Below are 18,894 nucleotides of genomic sequence, written 5' to 3'. Positions count from 1 at the left end.
GTATAAAAGTGAATTATATCCAGCTATACACAAGGTAAGCGTAGAATATTTTTTAAAGAAAGTCCTGACCAGGACAAGGTTGATAAATGCGTTGGCGATGTGCCATCTGCTGTTAATCCCCCCTTGCCTGCCAGCTGTTCTTTGGATATTTTTGGAAGTTTTGAAGGATGGTAGAGCATTGATTTATTCTACTGCAGCTCCAAATTTTACAGTAGGTGAACAGAGGACGTTCCATTGATGGAACCAGATATTACTATGAATCTGGCAGACAAGGAGGGCAATGTCCTGTTACTATCCAAGAGGCCAGTCAGATAAGGATACAGACTATATGTACCAAGGGTTGTTTCAATAACATTATCAACATTGTCCAGATGAGGAGTGAAGGTGGGCGCCTCCTGATACCAGATTTTCCTGCAGGTGGAGTGGTGATGCCAATAGATAGTGCCCTTAGATGTTTATGATCAAGGGGGGTGATCATTATGCGCTTGACTGCCCTTGACTTATGTCACAAAAAGGGGCAGATTTGCCCCTTTTCTGTGCCGTACACCAGCCGTATCCCGCTCACCTGATAGGCGGGGGGAGCGACAAGGCGGTAAGGTGGCCTCCTCCTTCAACTGATTTATGAAGGTTTGCATAAACCAGGCAAAAATATACATCCGCCTTAAAACAGTTGTAGATTTATGTGCAATGCCTGTGCCAGGTGCCGGTTGCGGTTGTACTCACAAGCCAGTCTTGATAAATGCCCCATGCCTCCTACCTGGCTTGACCTCAAGAGCAGCGATCGGGCGAGCAGGGGATATGGCAGGCGCACGCCAAGGAGAAGGGGCGAATCTGTGCCTCTCCCTGGCATACACCCCTGCCATACTTTTGATAATTTTCCCTCAAGGTGTTTAATTTGATGTGTTAAAGAGTCACTGTCGTATTTTTTTTTTTTTTTTGCAGAAATCAATAGTCCAGGCGATTTTAAGAAACTTTGTAATTGGGTTTATTAGCCAAATCTGCCATTATCTGCATGTAAAAAGCCTTTTCCCAGGTCCCCCCCTCCTTCCTCTTTTTCATCCACTCTGAAAAATCTGAAAATTGTGACTTGTTGCAGGAGTCGTCCCCTGTCTGCTCTAGGGAGAGGGGAGGGGGGAGGAGGAAGGAGGGAGTTAGCCGGCAGCAGAAAGCAGATAACAGAGGATTACAGGCACGGAGCTGGGTGACAGCTGTAATCCGAGCTCAGACAGGTCACTGGTGATGGTCAGAACAGATAACTGGTGAGGGATTTGTAGATTAACTCTTTGTTGTCCTGTTTTGGTCTTTTCTTTAGCTCTCTCCATAGGAGAACAATGAAGACAGGGGGGAGAGCTTCAAACTGCTTTTTCATGATAAAAATGCATTTTTCGGATAATAAACCCAATTACAAAGTTTCTTAAAATCGCCTGGACTATTGATTTCTGCAAAATAAAAAATCACGACAGTTAACCTCTTAAGGACATAGGACGTACCGGTACGTCCTATGTCCTCACTTGCACTTCAAAGCGGGGCCGCGCGGCGGCCCCGCTTTGAAGTGCCGCGATCCCGGGTGCCGCGTGTAGCCCGGGACCGCCGCTATTAGCGGGCACGGTCTGATCGCCGTGCCCGCTAATTAGCTAATCGGAGGCAGCTGTCAAAGTTGACAGCTGCCTCCGATTACCGGAGGCAACGTTTCCCTGGTGTCTAGTGGGGGAGATCGCTCCTCCGGGACCTTGTCCCGGAGGAGCGATCTCCGTTACTGATGCCGGCCGGGGACGCGTCCAAGATGGCGCCGTCCTCGGCTCGGCACTCGTTTACTTCCGGCTGCAGCAGCCGAAAGCAAACGAGTGCCGATCTCATGGATCTCTGCAGCATATCTATGCTGCAGAGATCTCAATGAGAGATCCAAGTGTATATACTAGAAGTCCCCCAGGGGGGCTTCTAGTATATGTGTAAAAAAAAAAAAAAAAGTGTTGTTAATAGTAAAAAGCCCCCTCCCCTAATAAAAGTCTGAATCACCCCCCTTTTCCCAGGTTTTAAATAAAAGTAAACAAATAAATAAATAAATAAACATGTTTGCTATCGCCGCGTGCGTAATCGCCCGAACTATTAATTAATCACATTCCTGATCTCGTACGGTAAACGGCGTCAGCGCAAAAAAATCCCAAAGTGCAAAATTGCGCATTTTTGGTCGCATCAAATCCAGAAAAAATGTAATAAAAAGCGATCAAAAAGACGTATATGGGCAATCAAGGTACCGATAGAAAGATCAAATCATGGCGCAAAAAATGACACCTCGCACAGCCCCATAGACCAAAGGATAAAAGTGCTATAAGCCTGGGAATGGAGCGATTTTAAGGAACGTATATTGGTTAACAACGGTTTGAATTTTTTACAGGCCATCAGATACAATATAAGTTATACATGTTATATATCGTTTTAATCGTAACGACTTGAGGAACATGCATAACAAGTCAGTTTTACCCCAGGGTGAATGGCGTAAAAACACATTTCCCCCAAATAAAAGAAATGCGTTTTTTTTTTTCAATTTCACCACACTTCGAATTTTTTTCTGGTTTCGCAGTGTACTTTATGCAAAAATTCAGCCTGTAATTGCAAAGTACAATTAGTGACGCAAAAAATAAGGGGTCATGTGGGTTTCTAGGTGGAAAAATGCAAGTGCTATGACCTTTTAAACACAAGGAGGAAAAACCGAAAACGTAAAAACGAAAATGGGCCATGTCCTTAAAGGGTTAAGCCCATGTAAGATCCCCCGAGGCCATGCAATAGTTATAACAGAAGGTATCCATTTAATCCACAGTAATTTTATGGCGTTGCATTGTACAGTATACATCCAAGCTAACCTCTGTCATACAGTATGTGAATATTTCAGACTTTGCCCCTAGTCCCTTACCATGATCAATTCATTACCTTCCTGTATCATATAAAATAAGGTTATTAGTTAAAAAAAAAAGAAATTGTACAAGGTTGTGGAGATATTTCATAAATGAATCGGCAAAGCGTGAAGCTTCGATTTATTACATGTCACTGTTTCTCTCTATTGTCACTATTGCTGCAATATCATTTTGAGTACATGTCTATATTAGCTTATTAATCAGTCCGAGGCGAGTTCAACCTCAGAATTAGAGTCCGTGCTATTTCTAATCCTATTCTCATTACATCAGTTCAATCCAGTCATTTATTCAAATTATCATAATTAATGCTGTAAAGTAGTCAGTGGGCCATGAAATAAGGCAAAATAATTTCCTTCAACATTGTGAAAGTTTCACTAACACTGGAAATATTAGCTGTAATGAGCCATAATTTTGCCCCTAGTCTAGTGACTGTAATATAAGGAGGAAGGAGCAGAGTAAGTGCTGTTTTTATTGAAATCAGATGTCAGAATTCTAAACCTTATACTTTTATCGGCAGTACCCTCTGTTCGCAAGAGGTTTGGTATAAGGTGTATAGTCGGTGGAGATAGGAGTCGGGATTAATGGAAAATCACTGGCCAAACTCTTTTGTTCTCGGAGAGATAAGCCACAGTCAGAGGTACCTTGCTTAAAGGTACTCCAGTGAAAATCTTTTTCTTTCAAATCAACTGGTTTCCGAAAGTTATATAGATTTGTAATTTGCTTCTGTTTAAAAATCTTAAGTCTTCCCATACTTACACTTCCTGTAGGACATAGAGCTGCTGTATGTCCTACAGGAAGTGGTGTTTTATTTACATTCAGAAACAGTGCTCTCTGCTGACATCTCTGGCCGAAACAGGAACTGTCCAGAGCAGTAGCAAATCCCTATAGAAAACCTGTTCCTGTCTCAGACAGAGGTGGCTGCAGAGAGCACTGTTTTAGACTAAAAAGAAAACAACACTTCCTGCAATACATATGGCAGCTGATAAGTACTGGAAGACTTAAGATTTTTAAATAGAAGCAAATTACAAATCTATATAATTTTCTGGAATCAGTTGATTTGAAAGGTAACAGTTTTCACTGGAGTGCCCCTTTAACTCTCTCCCTACCAAAGGGAACAAAGGATCACTTGGCCTTTGTGTCACCTAGGACAGCCCATGTTATGGCTCTATTATATATCTCTCTCTGCTAGATCGGTGCTTGCTTACCAAGCCAATACACAGCTTGACTATCATGCAGCGAGCATTAGCAAATCTAAATATAGATATAGGTAAATTAAATTGAATACTTCTTGCGAGCAGGGAATTACCAGCTGCCTGCGTGTCTGAAGTTAATAAAGTCCTGTGATTACAGCAGCATCAGCACGGATTAAAGTCTCTGGAGAGTGACTGACAGGGGTTAGGGGCTTGTACAAAGAGTCACCTTGACCAGGCTGCAGTTCCACTGTATCTCTAACATGTGAGACAATGACATCAGTTTCCTTTTTAGTGAACTAAAGGCAATACTACATGGCCCGCGCTGCAGCGCTCGCTAACAGATCCTGTTACATGGCTCAGTGATCATGCAGCTTTCCTTTAATCTGCCATTGGCCACATGTCTCCTATTACACAGAGATGTGCGTCTAACTGCAGATTATTTTTTGACAAGTGAGTGATCAACTGATGGCTCCATGTAATAGGGCCTGTTATCTGTTGGGATTACTGGACAGCGAATTGTGGACCTACCACCAAAGGATTTTCCTTAGGGAAACACTATTTCTTGCTTGAAAAGTGATTGCCTTGCATTGGATGGACCCTAGGCCTCCTCTGTTGTTAGAGTGGCTGGTGTTGGTTATTACTGCTATCTTCCAAGAAAATCTAGTGTTTAAGTCCCTCTAAATTACGTAAAGTGTGGGGCCCTTGTTGTGCCTCCTCTTATACTAACTATACAGTTAAAGGGGTTGTCCAGCAAAAATCTTTTTATTTCAAATCAAAGGGTGTCAGAAAGTTATATAGATTTGTAATTTACTTCTATTAAAAAATCTCAGGTCTTCCCATACTTATTAGCTCCTGTATGTCCTGCAGGAAATGTTTTTTTTTTTTTAATTTTCAGTCTGACACAGTGCTCTCTGCTGACATCTCTAGCAGAGACAGGAACTGTCCAGAGCAGGAGAGGTTTCTTTATGGGGATTCATAGCAAACCGAGACAGAGTTCCTGTGTCAAACAGAGGTGGCAGCAGAGAGCACTGTGTCAGACTGAAAATAAAACAACACTTCCTGCAGGACATACAGCAGCTGATAAGTACAGGAAGACTTGAGATTTTTTAATAGATGTAAATAACAAATCTACATAAATTTCTGAAATCAGTTGATTTAAAAGAAAAAGACTTTTGCTGGACAACCCCTTTCAAGAATATACTGGTTTAAGGGACTCACTCCTCAATCGACATACCTGAATTGGTCCTATACGGTGCTGGTGTGAGGAACAAGAAGACTACTGTTGCTCCTATACTGGTGGACTTTGGCAAGTCTAATTCTTTTAGTGGACATATATTCTCTTTTGGTTAAAGTAACTTGTTGGAGATTTGTTAAAATGCATCTATACAATGTACATTGTTATACACCCTTCACTCATGATGCTGTACACGATTGAGAACTGGAAACTTAGTCATCTTTGCTTCCCACTTTACTAACAGAAGAAGAAACTACTTTTACTATGCAGAACAACTAGTCCTGCTCACACTACTTGGTAAAAAAAAAAATATATATATATATATATATATATATATATATATTCAAAATGTTATGCCTTATGAGTTTGTTTATAACCTTACCCTGGATTAGTAGTGGGATACATAGACGTAACTTTACGTGTACCCAATCCCCTCATCCACAACTTTCTATCTACCTTTGTTGAACTTGATGGACATTGGAGATGAGCAAGAGAGCAACCAGCAGAATAGTGAATATAGCACCAAACTAATACCAACTAATTTTGTTTTCACAAAGATAATCAAATTTTATGTATATATGTATATATATATATATATATATATATATATATATATATATATATATATACACATTTTGTTCCCGGTAGACCGACAATATAACACCATCTGTTTCCTGTAGCTTCTCTCTTCACAGTTCTTTATAACTGTTGCATCCCATCTGTGTGATACGTTAAAGTTAAATTTAATGCACATAATTAATAAAAATCGCAAATAAAAAATATTATTAATTTAGAGTATCATGATGATTTCTACATTTTAAAGTACTGTATACGTATGTTTGTTGGGGGGGGTTTTCTCACATATTTAGTAGTAACGATATATATCTTAATATTTCTCATTGGATGTAATAAGCTACCTTCCAGCAGCCTGTTAAAGCGTCCCTGCCATTAACCTAAACTTTTGACATGTCCCATAAACATGTAAAAAGTTTATCAAACATGGTGTAAAGTGACACTGGCTCAGTCGCCCCTAGCAACCAATCAGATTCCACCGTTCATTCCTCACAGACTCTTTGGAAAATGAAAGGTGGAATCTGATTGGTTGCTAGGGGCAACTGGGCCTGTTTCACTTTACACCATGTTTGATAAATCTCCCCCTGCGTGTTTAGACCCCTACTAATCATTAGCAGTACGTAGCTGTGCTCTTCCCTCCATCGATTGCTGGGATCTCTGTCCCATTGACATATATTGGAGTGCATCATGTCAGGGAGCTAAGGAATGAGGTGCTCAGCCATTTACTTTCCCAGGTGTTTTCTTACGATTGATAGGGGTCGGAACACGCAGATCTGAACAGATCAAAACTTTAAACGTGGGAAGAGGGACAAGAGGGAGCACCTGAGGCTTCAGTTACTCAGTATGTTAATGTTTAAATAAATTGACAACTGGGTGTTACTGTTACCGCTGCCAGGGGTGTGCCCAAATACAGTCTGTCACCTTCTACCTAGTGTTGACATTGCTGAGTGTATAGAGGCATGCCCCCATGGCAGAAGAGATTGGTAACTAAAGATGGGTGAAATTATAGTATGTTGGGGTTTGTGAAACCCTTAATGTTCAGCATTTGACTCCTGGTGAGAAGATTCAGCAGCCCTAAGGATGTAGGCTGTACCCAAGTTTTCCAGGCAGCCCTAGAGCTGCATCTATCCTCTCCAGTCACCAGGAGTAGGTATGAACCCGAACTCTCGGAAATGATTCCCGCTGTCTGCCCGCTCCGTGGAGAGGGTGGATACAGCAGGAGGACCGCCTGGAAAACTGGGATACAGCCATAGCCATAGGCTGTATCCCAGTTTTCCAGGCGGTCCTCCCGCTGTATCCACCCGCTGCACGGAGCGGGCAGACAGCGGGAATCTGATGCCGAGCGTTCGGGTTCATACGGACCTGAACCTCGAAAGATTCGGACCATCCCTAACCAGGAGTCAAGTGCCAAGCGTTCATGGTTTCGCAAACCCGAACATAATAAGGTCACTCTTCTATACTGGTGACACTCAGTTCTAGAGGAAAGAACAGATGAACCTCACAATGGAGAATGGATGCCCCCAAAATTAATCTTATATGAGGAATAGATGTCAGGAGAACCAACAGATTCTCTTTTTTGCAAAGTCTGTTTCTATTGTCTGACTTAATTTTTTTTTTTTTTTCACTTTTTGTACATTGTTATGGGGGATGCCATAACAAGACATGCTTTGCATTGTTATGGGGGCTGGATTTAAAGACATGCTTTACAGCAAGACTCATGGACATAGAAGACAATAGACAGACTTTGTCCCCTTGAGATAAATGTGAAACGTTACTGAGCGCGCTCTGTGACCTTTGAAAAAGTCATTCCACAGGGAGCTGCTATTGTCTCCTTCATCTACCGGTACAACAAGCCTCATTGACATAAACCACAATAGATAGACTGTTGAGATGAGTGTGAAACATTACTGAGCACTCTCTGACCTGTAAAGAGGTCATTCCACAGGGAGCTGCTATTGTTTCCTCCATCTACCGGTGTCACATGACGCTGTATTGCTGTACAGATCACTTTACAGCAGCCTCCTTTTATCACCACAGACACAACAGGAAGTCTCAGCTTAGTATTAGCCCCAGTGGGGAGAATAAAAACTGCAAGATCTTAGGATTATTTTATAATATAGATAGAAAAATAGAAAATTAGAAAAAATAAATCAGCAAAAAATTCTTAAAAAATATGTGTAACATTATTTAAACAATAAGTAATTTTCCAATGACACAATGCCTTAAACTTCTTACATGTATGAACGTGTGATCATCGGAGATGTTCTCGAAATAATTGAACATTTGCTATTAGTTGCCTCCATCTGGTTAGGTTGCCCATTGCAAAATAGCTCATTTCCGTACCGCTGTGTTTCAGTGAGACATCAGCGTCTATTAATGTCTTGCAGCTTGATACCACAGCTATGTGGAATACTTCTGACTGGAATTAATATGTTCTAATAACCGGAGCAGTAATCGTGTGTTATACCCCAGCATCGCCACCACTGCGGTGAAGTGGCTACACTAATGTGCTAGCTCATCTAAAAATCTATTAAGCAAAATGTATTTTCGATGCTAGATAATTTTATGAGCATTACTTAATTTTTATTCACAATACCCCATCCACATCAAACACTGATTATCTAACCAATTCGGTTTTCTGCTGTGTACTGTGTTAATGGGCCCAACTCCCTTACACACTGTAGCGCACTGAAAGAGAAGCAGGCTTATTACATCATTACACCGCGAGACCCTGATTAAGGCTTTCGCAATATTACAATCTGCCCGGCTTACATAAAAAATGTTTAGCGCAGACGATTTTCCGGACTAATGATAATTCACAGCTATAATTTAGGTAAACGCGGCGCGCATGCGGCACACTCTCCACAACTATAAAGCACCTAATCTGTTCCGATAAGTAGAAAACATAATGTAATGCTAACATACTGTATCATAAGTGTCCATGCTTCAAACCAAATGGAGACGGTGAAACAGGAACTATAAAAATAAGCATCAGTCATGATCTGGTAAAGAGGACATAACTGGCAGGTAATGGTAGGGAAGAGATTTAATTTTGCGCCTTAATTTTTTTTTTGCAATGACTTACAGTATGTATTGCCGTTGGTGAATCCTGTGCACCCAAGCTGGTGAGAATTCTAAATGTAACAGGATAAGCAAGTGCACCCATGATAGTGGCTTTCCTATATAAGAAAACTAACATTAAAATTAATTTTAAGTTATTAATGTATTTTCTGGTGTATAAGACGACCCCTGACTTTTAAGAAGATTTTCAGGGGTTTTGTCTTATACGCCAGAAAATGTTAACCACTGCCTGACTGCAGCAGGGTTTACTATCTTGAGCCCTGCTGCAATCAGGCAGGGGTTAACTGAAGTTGAACAATAAAAAAAAAAAAAAAAAAAAAATACAACTCACCTGCGACCTGTTCTCGGCAGCCGTGCGTCTCCTGTCATGTTCTCAGTGCGACGTACACTGCCTGCGCCGGAGGTCCCCAAAGCTCTCCCGGCAGCCGAGCGTCTCATCGGAGAAGCTTGGAGACCCTCGGCTGTAGGGAGAATGACAGAAGCTTCTGGAACTTCCAGCGCCTCTGCCATTCTCCCGAAGCTCTTCGGCAGCCGAGCGTCTCTGAGCCTCTCCATTGAGACGCTCGGCTGCCGTGAGAGCTTCAGGAACCTCCAGCACAGTGACTCTTTATCACACTGCCTGTGTCGGAAACATGACTGGAGATACTTTACTGACGGGAAGGGGTCACAGGTGAGTTGAATTGTTTTTATTGTGGTTGCCACATAAAGTGGGGATGCGGCCATTTTTTAGCTCCCCCACCGTATGCAGTGACCATACCCAGTGTATAAAACAAATCTTCTGAGAAGATTTTTCAGGGTTAAAAAGTCATCACCGTAAAATACTGTACTTTATGTTCAGCTGTATCGGAGTCCTGCTCCAATTTTAGGTTATTTCCCACGCAGATTTCCATTAAAGGGATATTCTCAGCTGTCATACTCACCCCTCTTCATGCTCTGGCCTGCTTTCCTTTCTGCTTTGGCTGGAGTGTGAGCACCTCCACTGTCATTGGTTGCTCTGGACAGCAGCACTGTACTCTCGGGCTCTGCACTTTGCTGTGCTGTGTTGGGCTCTGCTCTGCCAAGTACCATCCTGACAGCTCCACAAGGCTGGAAGCTGTCAGTGTGAAGATGGATTATTGCTGATAAGGTGGCCAGACAGGGAAGTCAGTACAAATCTCTTCACTGATGCATTTTCTGAGATCCTGACTAACCCTCCCTTCACAGCACTGAAGGAGCCTAGCCACCACTAATAACTTAGAGAGGTGGTCAGTTACCGAGACAAACAACTGTAAACATGGCAGACACATCAGAGTGCCTAGCAAGGAGACCCAGTAAATAGAACCAATTGCGTTTTTTTTAAAGAAATCAACAGGAATTTACGTTTTCTATGTGCAATTAAATGTTATACATACGACCAAACTGTGGTTCCTGCTCCCTCCATGTCGATACTTGGTATTTTATCCATTCAAAAAAAAAGACAAAACAGTCCTTTGTACTCTCATGCAAGGAAAGACACCTGTTCATCATGCAGGTTGTGTATCAACTGAGGGCAATAATGCTGCGTTTACACTAAATGATAATTGGCCTGATCGTACGATTAACGATGTCGGAGTAACGATTTTTTTTTCATAATGATCAGCGTTTAGACGGAACGATATATCGTACAGAAAATTCGTTTTGCGATCGCTAAAGCCTATCTCGCACATAGGAAAAATCGGTGAACAACTGTTTACACGGAACGATATGCAAATTTTTTGCGAACGACGAATGGCGATTTTAGAACATGTTGTAAGATCAAAATGAACGATTTCTCGTTCATTGTTTGATCGTTCGCTGCGTTTACACGTACGATTATTGTTCGAATTCGATCGTTATCGTGCAAATTCACACGATAATCGTTCCGTGTAAACGCAGCATTACTCAGGCTAATTATATTTGTCAGGATTGTATCTTTGCAGAGCGTCATGCGCCCCTCGGCTCGTGCTGTGCGGCCGAGAAAGCGCAGATTTTCTTGTATTTAGAGATGAGCCTGCCGAGGTTCGGTTTTGTATGAACCTGAACTCTTGGCATCTGATTCCCGCTGTTTGCAGCCTCCGTGAAAAGGGTGGATCAGACGCAGAGAGTTCAGGTTCATACAAACCCGAACCTCGGCAGGCTCATCTCTACTTCTATTTCTGTGTTTTGTTTTGCAGTGTCTGAACACTGGTTTATCTGCTCACTTAATTTAATAGACACACCCGACTTCACCTGCTAAGTTCTGTCTGGCCATGTCGTGGTTAATCTGTGTTTTGGTTCTGCTGTCACTGACAGGTTTTCTTGTTTACTATTCTTTATTGTGTTTGTTTGTTTGTCTTGTTCTGTGTTCACATATCTAGCGCAGGGAACGTCATCGCGGTTGTTGAGGCAAGTAGGTAGGAACAGTTGGTGGGTTCAGCTTCAGGGCTCACTGTCTTGTCTTGTCCCTGCTGTCCGGTTCCTGACAATATTATTAACTTTTGTAAAATTATAAACTCTGCAGCTTACCAGGAGACAATACTCTCTATTATGTAAAAATTCAGTCAGTATAATGTCAATGCGTGGTTACAGAGGTTTTGGTGCTCTGTGACAGGAGAGCTGACCATACAATGCGAGCCCCCCTCCGGATTCTCTGCTACTGATGGTGGACATGCTGCAGCTGTATGCATGCACAGTGAAGGGAGAAACCTAATAGCCATATGTATAACATTGATTTAAACATAAAAAAACTGCTTGCGATCAGAACCCTTGTTGATTTGTTGGAAAAACATTTCGCGACAGTGCCTCTTTAAGGTTTTTTTGAAAATTTGGCACTATAACGAACAGTCACAACAAAGCTTCTCTCCAAAAGTAAATCTAACCATAGATATCCATAGTTAGATGAGAAGAAGGCATAACTCAAGAAGGACGGAATAGAATTTGTCACTTAAGGACTGGTCTATTCCGGTAATTTGCATCTTGCTCTGTATCTACAACCTCAAAGTGGAGTCCAGCACAGGAGGCGAGTTGTTTCGGTTGCTGATGTAATATATGCTAAATATAAAAAGATTGGGCACAGAGGTGGAGGATGATCCATACTTCATATATTAAATTTACATTATTACCGTTTTTTTGATAATATTACTATTTTCCCCATACGCACAAGGTCACTGTAGGAAAAAAAAAGTCAAGCGCTCGGCTTCTCCTATAATATCATTTCAGATATCAGTGTAATATTCAGGAGAAGGTTAGGCTCCTGTGCAAATGAGATGAGCATGCAGAGAAACATTAACTTATACCCCGTAATGTTGATCTAAGGGGAAATCAGACTGGAATTACCGGTGTCGGGGAAATATGTTTGTCATTATGAAATATTACATGCAGTATTGCACAAACCTTCTTGGTATATTTCCGTCATGAAGATTATGCCGCCTTTAAAAAAAATTTTTATTTAAAATGCCTACATTTTTGTATCATGTCATAATTTTGGAAAATAATTTTTTAAAATATAATAGTGTCAGGATGGCACTGGTGATGTAAAGCAGATTAAATGGTTGTTTTATATGTATACTTTTTTAGGCTTTTTTTTCCCTCTCCTGACACTAAGCAGTGAAGGAAAAAAAGTTAGAATTTGGAGTCAAGGAGGGAGAATTTGGTAAAATTTTTATCACATCTGTATGTTTCTTAGGGCCCTAATCCACGGCCTGATATTAGGAGCAAGCGAGCACCACAGGGAGCTGCGGGAGGGCTCTGTAGATCATCCAGGTAGTCTGTAGGAGATAGCGGTGGTCTGCTGCTACATCGTTATCGGATTTTAGGTCATGCTTTAAAGGGGCTATCCAACGCTACAAAAACATGGCCACTTTTCCCCCTACTGTTGTCTCCAGTTCAGGTGCAGTTTGCAATTAAGCTCCATTTACTTCAATGGAACTGAGTTTCAAAAGCCCACCCAAACTGGAGACAACAGTAGGGGGAAAGTGACCATGTTTTTGTAGCACTGGATAGCCCCTTTAAATCAACAATCAGCCTGCATCGTTCATGACAGTTGATTTTTGATTTAAAACATGACCTATAACAGAAAATAATTATTTGGCCAAGTACGGCCGATAATCGCTGTCCGAAAAAAAAATCTGCAACTGCGTAATTTACGCTTTGTGTCTGTACAAATGTACGTAGCTCTACACCGAAATGTACGCAATCTGTACGCAACTGTGTACGCAAATGAAATGCATATGCAAATTCATAATTTACGCTTTGCACCTGATCTGTACACGTGTGCTTAGACCAAAACGTATGTTGTACTGTACACTCGTTATTTGTTCGGGAATGTTCGGTGAACACGAACCGATAGCCTATGGCCTATGGCTGCATCCAACTTCTTCAGCCACCAGTAGTCAATGCTGATGAGCAAACATCCCAATGTTTGGTTTGGATCCCAAAAATGAACATAAAAAAAATTTTGTGATCAGTTTGTGTTCAGATTTGAGCATGCTTGAGTGGCGTTCATCTCCATTACAGACACTTTTGCATAGATTTTACCAAAGGGGGTTTTCACCATTTTCTTTCTTTTAAATCAACTAGAGCCAGAAAGTACCAGAGGTTTGTAATTTATTTCTATAAAAAAAAAACTCCAATCTTCCAGTACTTATCAGCTACTGTATGCCCTCAAGAAGTGGTGTATTCTTTCCAGTCTGGATAGCAGGAGAGGTTTTCTATAAGGATTTGCTACTGCTCTAGACAGTTCCTGACATGGACAGAGGTGGCAGCAGAGAGCACTATGTCACACTGGAAAAAATACACCACTTTCTGCACGACATACAGCAGCTGATAAGTACTGGAAGCCAGGAGATTTTTTTTTTTTTTTTTAATAGACGAAAATTACAAATCACTGGCATTTGCTGTGACCAGTTGATTTGAAAGAAAAACTTTTTTTGGTGAACAACCCCTTTAATTACTAGGAACAAGATCTGCAGAATGTAAATGTTATACATGATGTAACAAAATGTGCAGTGTGGGGAGAATATCATTTGCAGATACCGTTCTTGAATAGTGAAACTCAAAATTGTATGGTTTCCTCAATAGTACAGAATATTTGAGACTCCCACTCTTGGGGCCCTTAATGTTATAGTAATGCTTGATTGTTTTTTTTTTTTCATTTTTTCTACATTGATTTTCATTAGATTTGATACACCTAGCTGATGATTACTTTGAAGTCTCTTCAGGGCTATATATATATTAGGTTTTCCCGTCATGCACCGATAAGTAAATAAAAGTAATAAGAATAATCCTTATATAATACTGGCATATTCCTATTTTCAATCAGCTTTGCCTCTACGTTCTACGCAGCAAATTCTCCTGACATTTAGTGACGTCTTCTGTAACTATAGACTATAATAAGCAAAACATATGGCTAAAGTGTCAATAAATGTACGTAATAGTATAGAATATATATGGATATATATATATGCATTATAAAACATATACATATAAAATAGCTCATCCACAGGATTTGGGTGCATCAGAATGTAGGGGGACCCAGCAGCTGGGACCATCGCAAAAACAGGTCCCTGAGACTTTGTTATGTATGTTGCGGCCAGTCGGATATGTAAACCATTGCTCCATTGATTCCAAGGTGTTGTACTGGCCTATTTTTGACAGGTCCATAGACAATGCACATGCGCGACTTACCACTCCATTAACAACAAAAACTCATGGCCCCGTTCTCGTAATTGCAAAGGCTTCCAGGGGTCAAACCCCGATCTTGTGTGATCTGTTAACCCTTACAACAGTAATGGGGAACTTTTGGCCCTGCAGCTGTTGCAAAGCTACCATTCCCATCATCCCTGGGCAGCCGAAGCTTTAGCTTTGGCTGTCCAGGCATGATGGGAATGGTAGTTTTGCAACAGCTGAAGAGCCAAAGGATCCCCATCCCTGCTCTAGAAGATAACTTAATCTTGGCATACCCCTTTAAGAGCTGCACCATCTTAGAACTTTGTTGTGCCTTGTCTCTATTATTCATCCTAAGGCCATGTGCAGACTATGTAAGAGACCGGCCATTCCTTGACCCGCAGTTCCGGACGGATGAAGTGCAGTACCGGACGGATGATCTTTTCAGCCGCAGAGTTCTAATGTGGGCGCATCCGTGCGCGCCCGCATCAGAACTCTCCACAGCACACTATGAAGCTTGCGGCCGGAGCCGCTTGCTCCACAGTGCGCACTGACATGGTTTTCTATGGCAGCCATTCAATGACATTGAATGCAGAAAACTGACATGTCAATTGTTTGCGGCGCCGCTAGGGATCCCGGCGGGAGCGTATTCTATGTGTATATGCTCTGGCCGAGATCCCATAGACGGTGAGGTAACATATATTTTCGTAATAATATAAAATGTATTAATCACTTATCAATGGGTTGTGCCTAGAGATGAAGGCAACTCAAGCATGATCAAGTCTGTCCGAATCCGGAAGTATCGGAAGTATGTTAAACTGCCGCTGGGCACCATTCAGGACGTTCCTGCAGCCGATACCTCTGTTCTTTTTTTAATAATGACTTGCGGGCACTGTCGGGTGTGCCCGCAATTAGCCATTCACTTCAATGTAACATGCGGCTATTATTTCCGGACGCTGTTCACTGAACAGCGCCTGGAAATAATAGACAGGTACATTATTTTAACGCCATGTGAACACGGCGGGTGGCATTGCTTGACTTCAATGCAATGCCGCCCCTGCAGTAAAGAACGGACGCTGATTCCATCACAATCAGCGTCTGTTCTTACTTTTGTAAGAACCAAAATTACTTTGTGTGAACATTGCCTATAAGTGATTCAATGCCCACAGCTGATGATTGTATAAAATAATAAAGTATTAACTCAGCCGTGGTTGCTCAGTCAATTATTGGCCGAGACAGACCACAACCAGGGATTGGCTGAGCGTCCTGTCAGTGTGGAGACAGAGGCAGAGCTGCAGACACTGGGAAAGGCCTGCGCAGACTCCAAGGAACGTGATAAAGTGAGTCAATACTTTATTATTTTACGAACGATAATCGGCTCGTGTAAACGCAGTGAACGATCAAGCGGCGAACGATAAATCATTCATTGTGATCTTTCAACAAATCGCCGTGGGTCATTAACTGGAAATTTTCAGATCATTTCCCCTAAACAGTCTTTCACCGATTCACCCTATGTGTGAGATCTTAAAACGATTGCAATAACGATTTTTTCAAACGATATCTCGTTCTGTCAACGCCGATCGTTATATAAAACACACCGTTACTTCAAAATCGTTAATTGTTCGATTGGGTGAATTATTGCTTTGTGTAAAAGGACCTTTAGGGCTGCATCCAACGGTAATGAGCTGCCGAGACTTCCGGGTTCCGATAGACTCTATCATGCTCAAGTTGTGCTCATCTCTTCTTGTCTCCCTATACTCCCTGACATCGATCAATCAGGATCACCAAGGTTGAATAATAATGCGCAATACATAGCACACGTCTAGCAATAAACGCTCCAGAATAGTTATTTTAATAAGGATACCTATGCAATTTCCTAATAAGCTGTAAATTACAGATTCAACGCGAACCTTCAATTTTATCCACAGTAAAGAATTTATTGTCGCAGTAACCAATTTGCCTTAGGAAATGACTGTAAATAAAGCCACTTGCCTCCGGTCTTTATTAAAGGTATGGAAATCTGAAGAGTTCTGCCGCCGATTGCAGACAATTGCCGGGGTTTTGTATTGTGTTTTCTATGCATGAATAGCTTCCCATCAGCTAATTCCATTAATAGCGAGTTGGAAGAATACTTTCCCCTGCTTTTGTTACCTTAAACAATGCAAATGTTTAGCAAACAGTCTAATGGGTTAATTCCATTGTAACGGCAAAATAGGAAGGTTTGGCGATTTCCATTAAGAATGCTTTTCAGAATTGTTCCGGCTTTTAGGCTTTGCCTTTGGGAGTCGGCGTGACTGCATGCTGCACACGTAGCGCAATATGAGTGGTATCTGTATTAATGCTAAGTTATCATTTTAGGGGAGTTTGGAGAGGTATGTAGCGGAAGATTGAAGACACCTGCAAAGAAAGAAATCCCTGTGGCCATTAAAACTTTAAAAGGAGGTTACATGGACAGGCAGCGGCGAGATTTTCTCCGAGAAGCCAGTATCATGGGACAGTTTGATCATCCAAATATCATCCGGCTCGAAGGTGTCGTTACAAAAAGTAAGTTTTCTTTTGCTATTGTTGTGTATGTTGACATCAAACTTCACTTCTCAGAAAGCGGCGCTGTTAAATTGGCCGTCTATTACCAACAAGCAGTTATCAAGAAGCGGTGTGTTCCAAAGCGCTGTTATCTTATCATTTCAGCCTCTATTGCATGGAGTATATTTTATCCTTAATCTCCAATATTCCCAATAATCTCCCTTTTGTCCCGAAGCCATATCCACCATTGTCCAAGGTAATGAGATCATGGCTACTCTTGGGTAGACTGTTATTGTCTGCAGCTGATTTCGTTGTCCCTTATAATAGATAACAGATGGAGCTGCATCGCATTAAATGACAGCAATCTGGCTGCCTGTAGCCACCACTAGATGGAGCTGAGAAATGAAATGCATACTGTTGTGTTATCCGGTTAAAGGGAAGGTGTCATCAGAAAATGACTTATTGTTTAAATAATGTTTTTATGGTAAACATTTTTTTTTGTGCCATTTTTTTCAAATTTTCAATTTTTCTATCTATATTATAAAATAATCCTGATATCTTGAAGTTTTCATTCTTACCACTGGGGCTAAAACTAAGCTGAGACTTCCTGTTGTGTCTGTGGTGATAAGAGGAGGCTGCTGTAAAGTGATCTGCACCAGTAGATAGAGGAGACAATAGCAGCTCCCTGTAGAATGACCTTTTCAAAGGTCACAGAGCGCGCTATGTTTCACATTCATCTCAAGGGGACAGAGTTTGTCTCTTGTCATCTATATCCATGAGGCTTGCTGAAAAGCATGTCACTAAATGCTGTTAAGAACAGCCCAGGCAATATGGCAGCCCCCATAACAATGTGTAAAAATGAAATAAGAAAAAGAATAGTCAGAAAATAGAAACAAATTAGAATAAAAGAAAAAGTTTTAGTATCCAATTCTAATTAGTAAAAGAAAATTTTGATGAAACATTCCCTTTGAATGTATCATTAAAGATTAACTGTAATCAATTGAGAAACCAATCGCACATGTTCGGTTTCCCTGTAGCGCCATCACTGGTGAAATAGATTAGTACACATTGCTAATTTTAAGGGAACTTGTCATCACTTTCTTGCTGCCCCAATGGCTTCTCCCCACCAGCCTTGACTGATAGATTGCTCTTTGTTGGGGTATAAGAAGAGATCTATCAATCAATCAAGGTGGGGTGGGGAAAAGCCAGGGATAACCAGTGAGTAAGCAGTAGGGGGTCCCTACTCCTGTACATACAATCCATATTGCACCCTGCTGAGACAAATAGCATGCCACAGAAACCGAGGAGCATGCCGCCAATCATGTTAGCACTTGAGGAGCATTATGTAATAACTAAAGGGAGGGGTAAAACTTCTTCCTTCATTGACCCCAATATTTACATGACCAACATGTTTCCCATAGTATGGCTATGTTCACACAACGTATGAGACCGGCGGTTCTGTGACCCCGGCTGGGTCACGGAACGGCCAGTCTCTGCACGGATCATCCTGGCCGTTACTGCAGTACTGGCCAGATGATCTTTTGGCTGCAGGGTTCTGATGGCATCACAACCTCCCACAACACACTATGAAGCAAGCAGCCGGAGCCGCTCGCTTCATTGTGTGAACTGACAGGGTTTCCTACGGCCGCAATTCATTGAATTGCGGCTGCAGAAAACTGACATGTCAGTTATTTGCGGCCCTGTACGGGATCCCGGCCGGAGCGCATACGATGGCCAA

The 18,894-nt window shown here is 41.6% G+C and overlaps 1 protein-coding gene across 3 annotated transcripts in view; it reads left to right on the top strand.

Annotated features, from left to right (window-relative positions):
* The window catches only part of EPHA6 (EPH receptor A6), a 714,887-nt gene that overhangs the window by 573,487 nt on the left and 122,506 nt on the right, over nucleotides 1-18,894 (top strand). For all 3 annotated transcript variants that reach the window (XM_069945438.1, XM_069945437.1, XM_069945439.1), the window contains one exon: nucleotides 16,992-17,177. In XM_069945438.1, the coding sequence (XP_069801539.1) occupies nucleotides 16,992-17,177 (186 nt within the window). The remainder of the gene's footprint in view (nucleotides 1-16,991; nucleotides 17,178-18,894) is intronic.

This window comes from Dendropsophus ebraccatus, chromosome 11 (genome assembly GCF_027789765.1).
Source record: "Dendropsophus ebraccatus isolate aDenEbr1 chromosome 11, aDenEbr1.pat, whole genome shotgun sequence".
NCBI lineage: Eukaryota > Metazoa > Chordata > Amphibia > Anura > Hylidae > Dendropsophus > Dendropsophus ebraccatus.
This window is presented reverse-complemented; position numbering and strand designations above follow the sequence as displayed.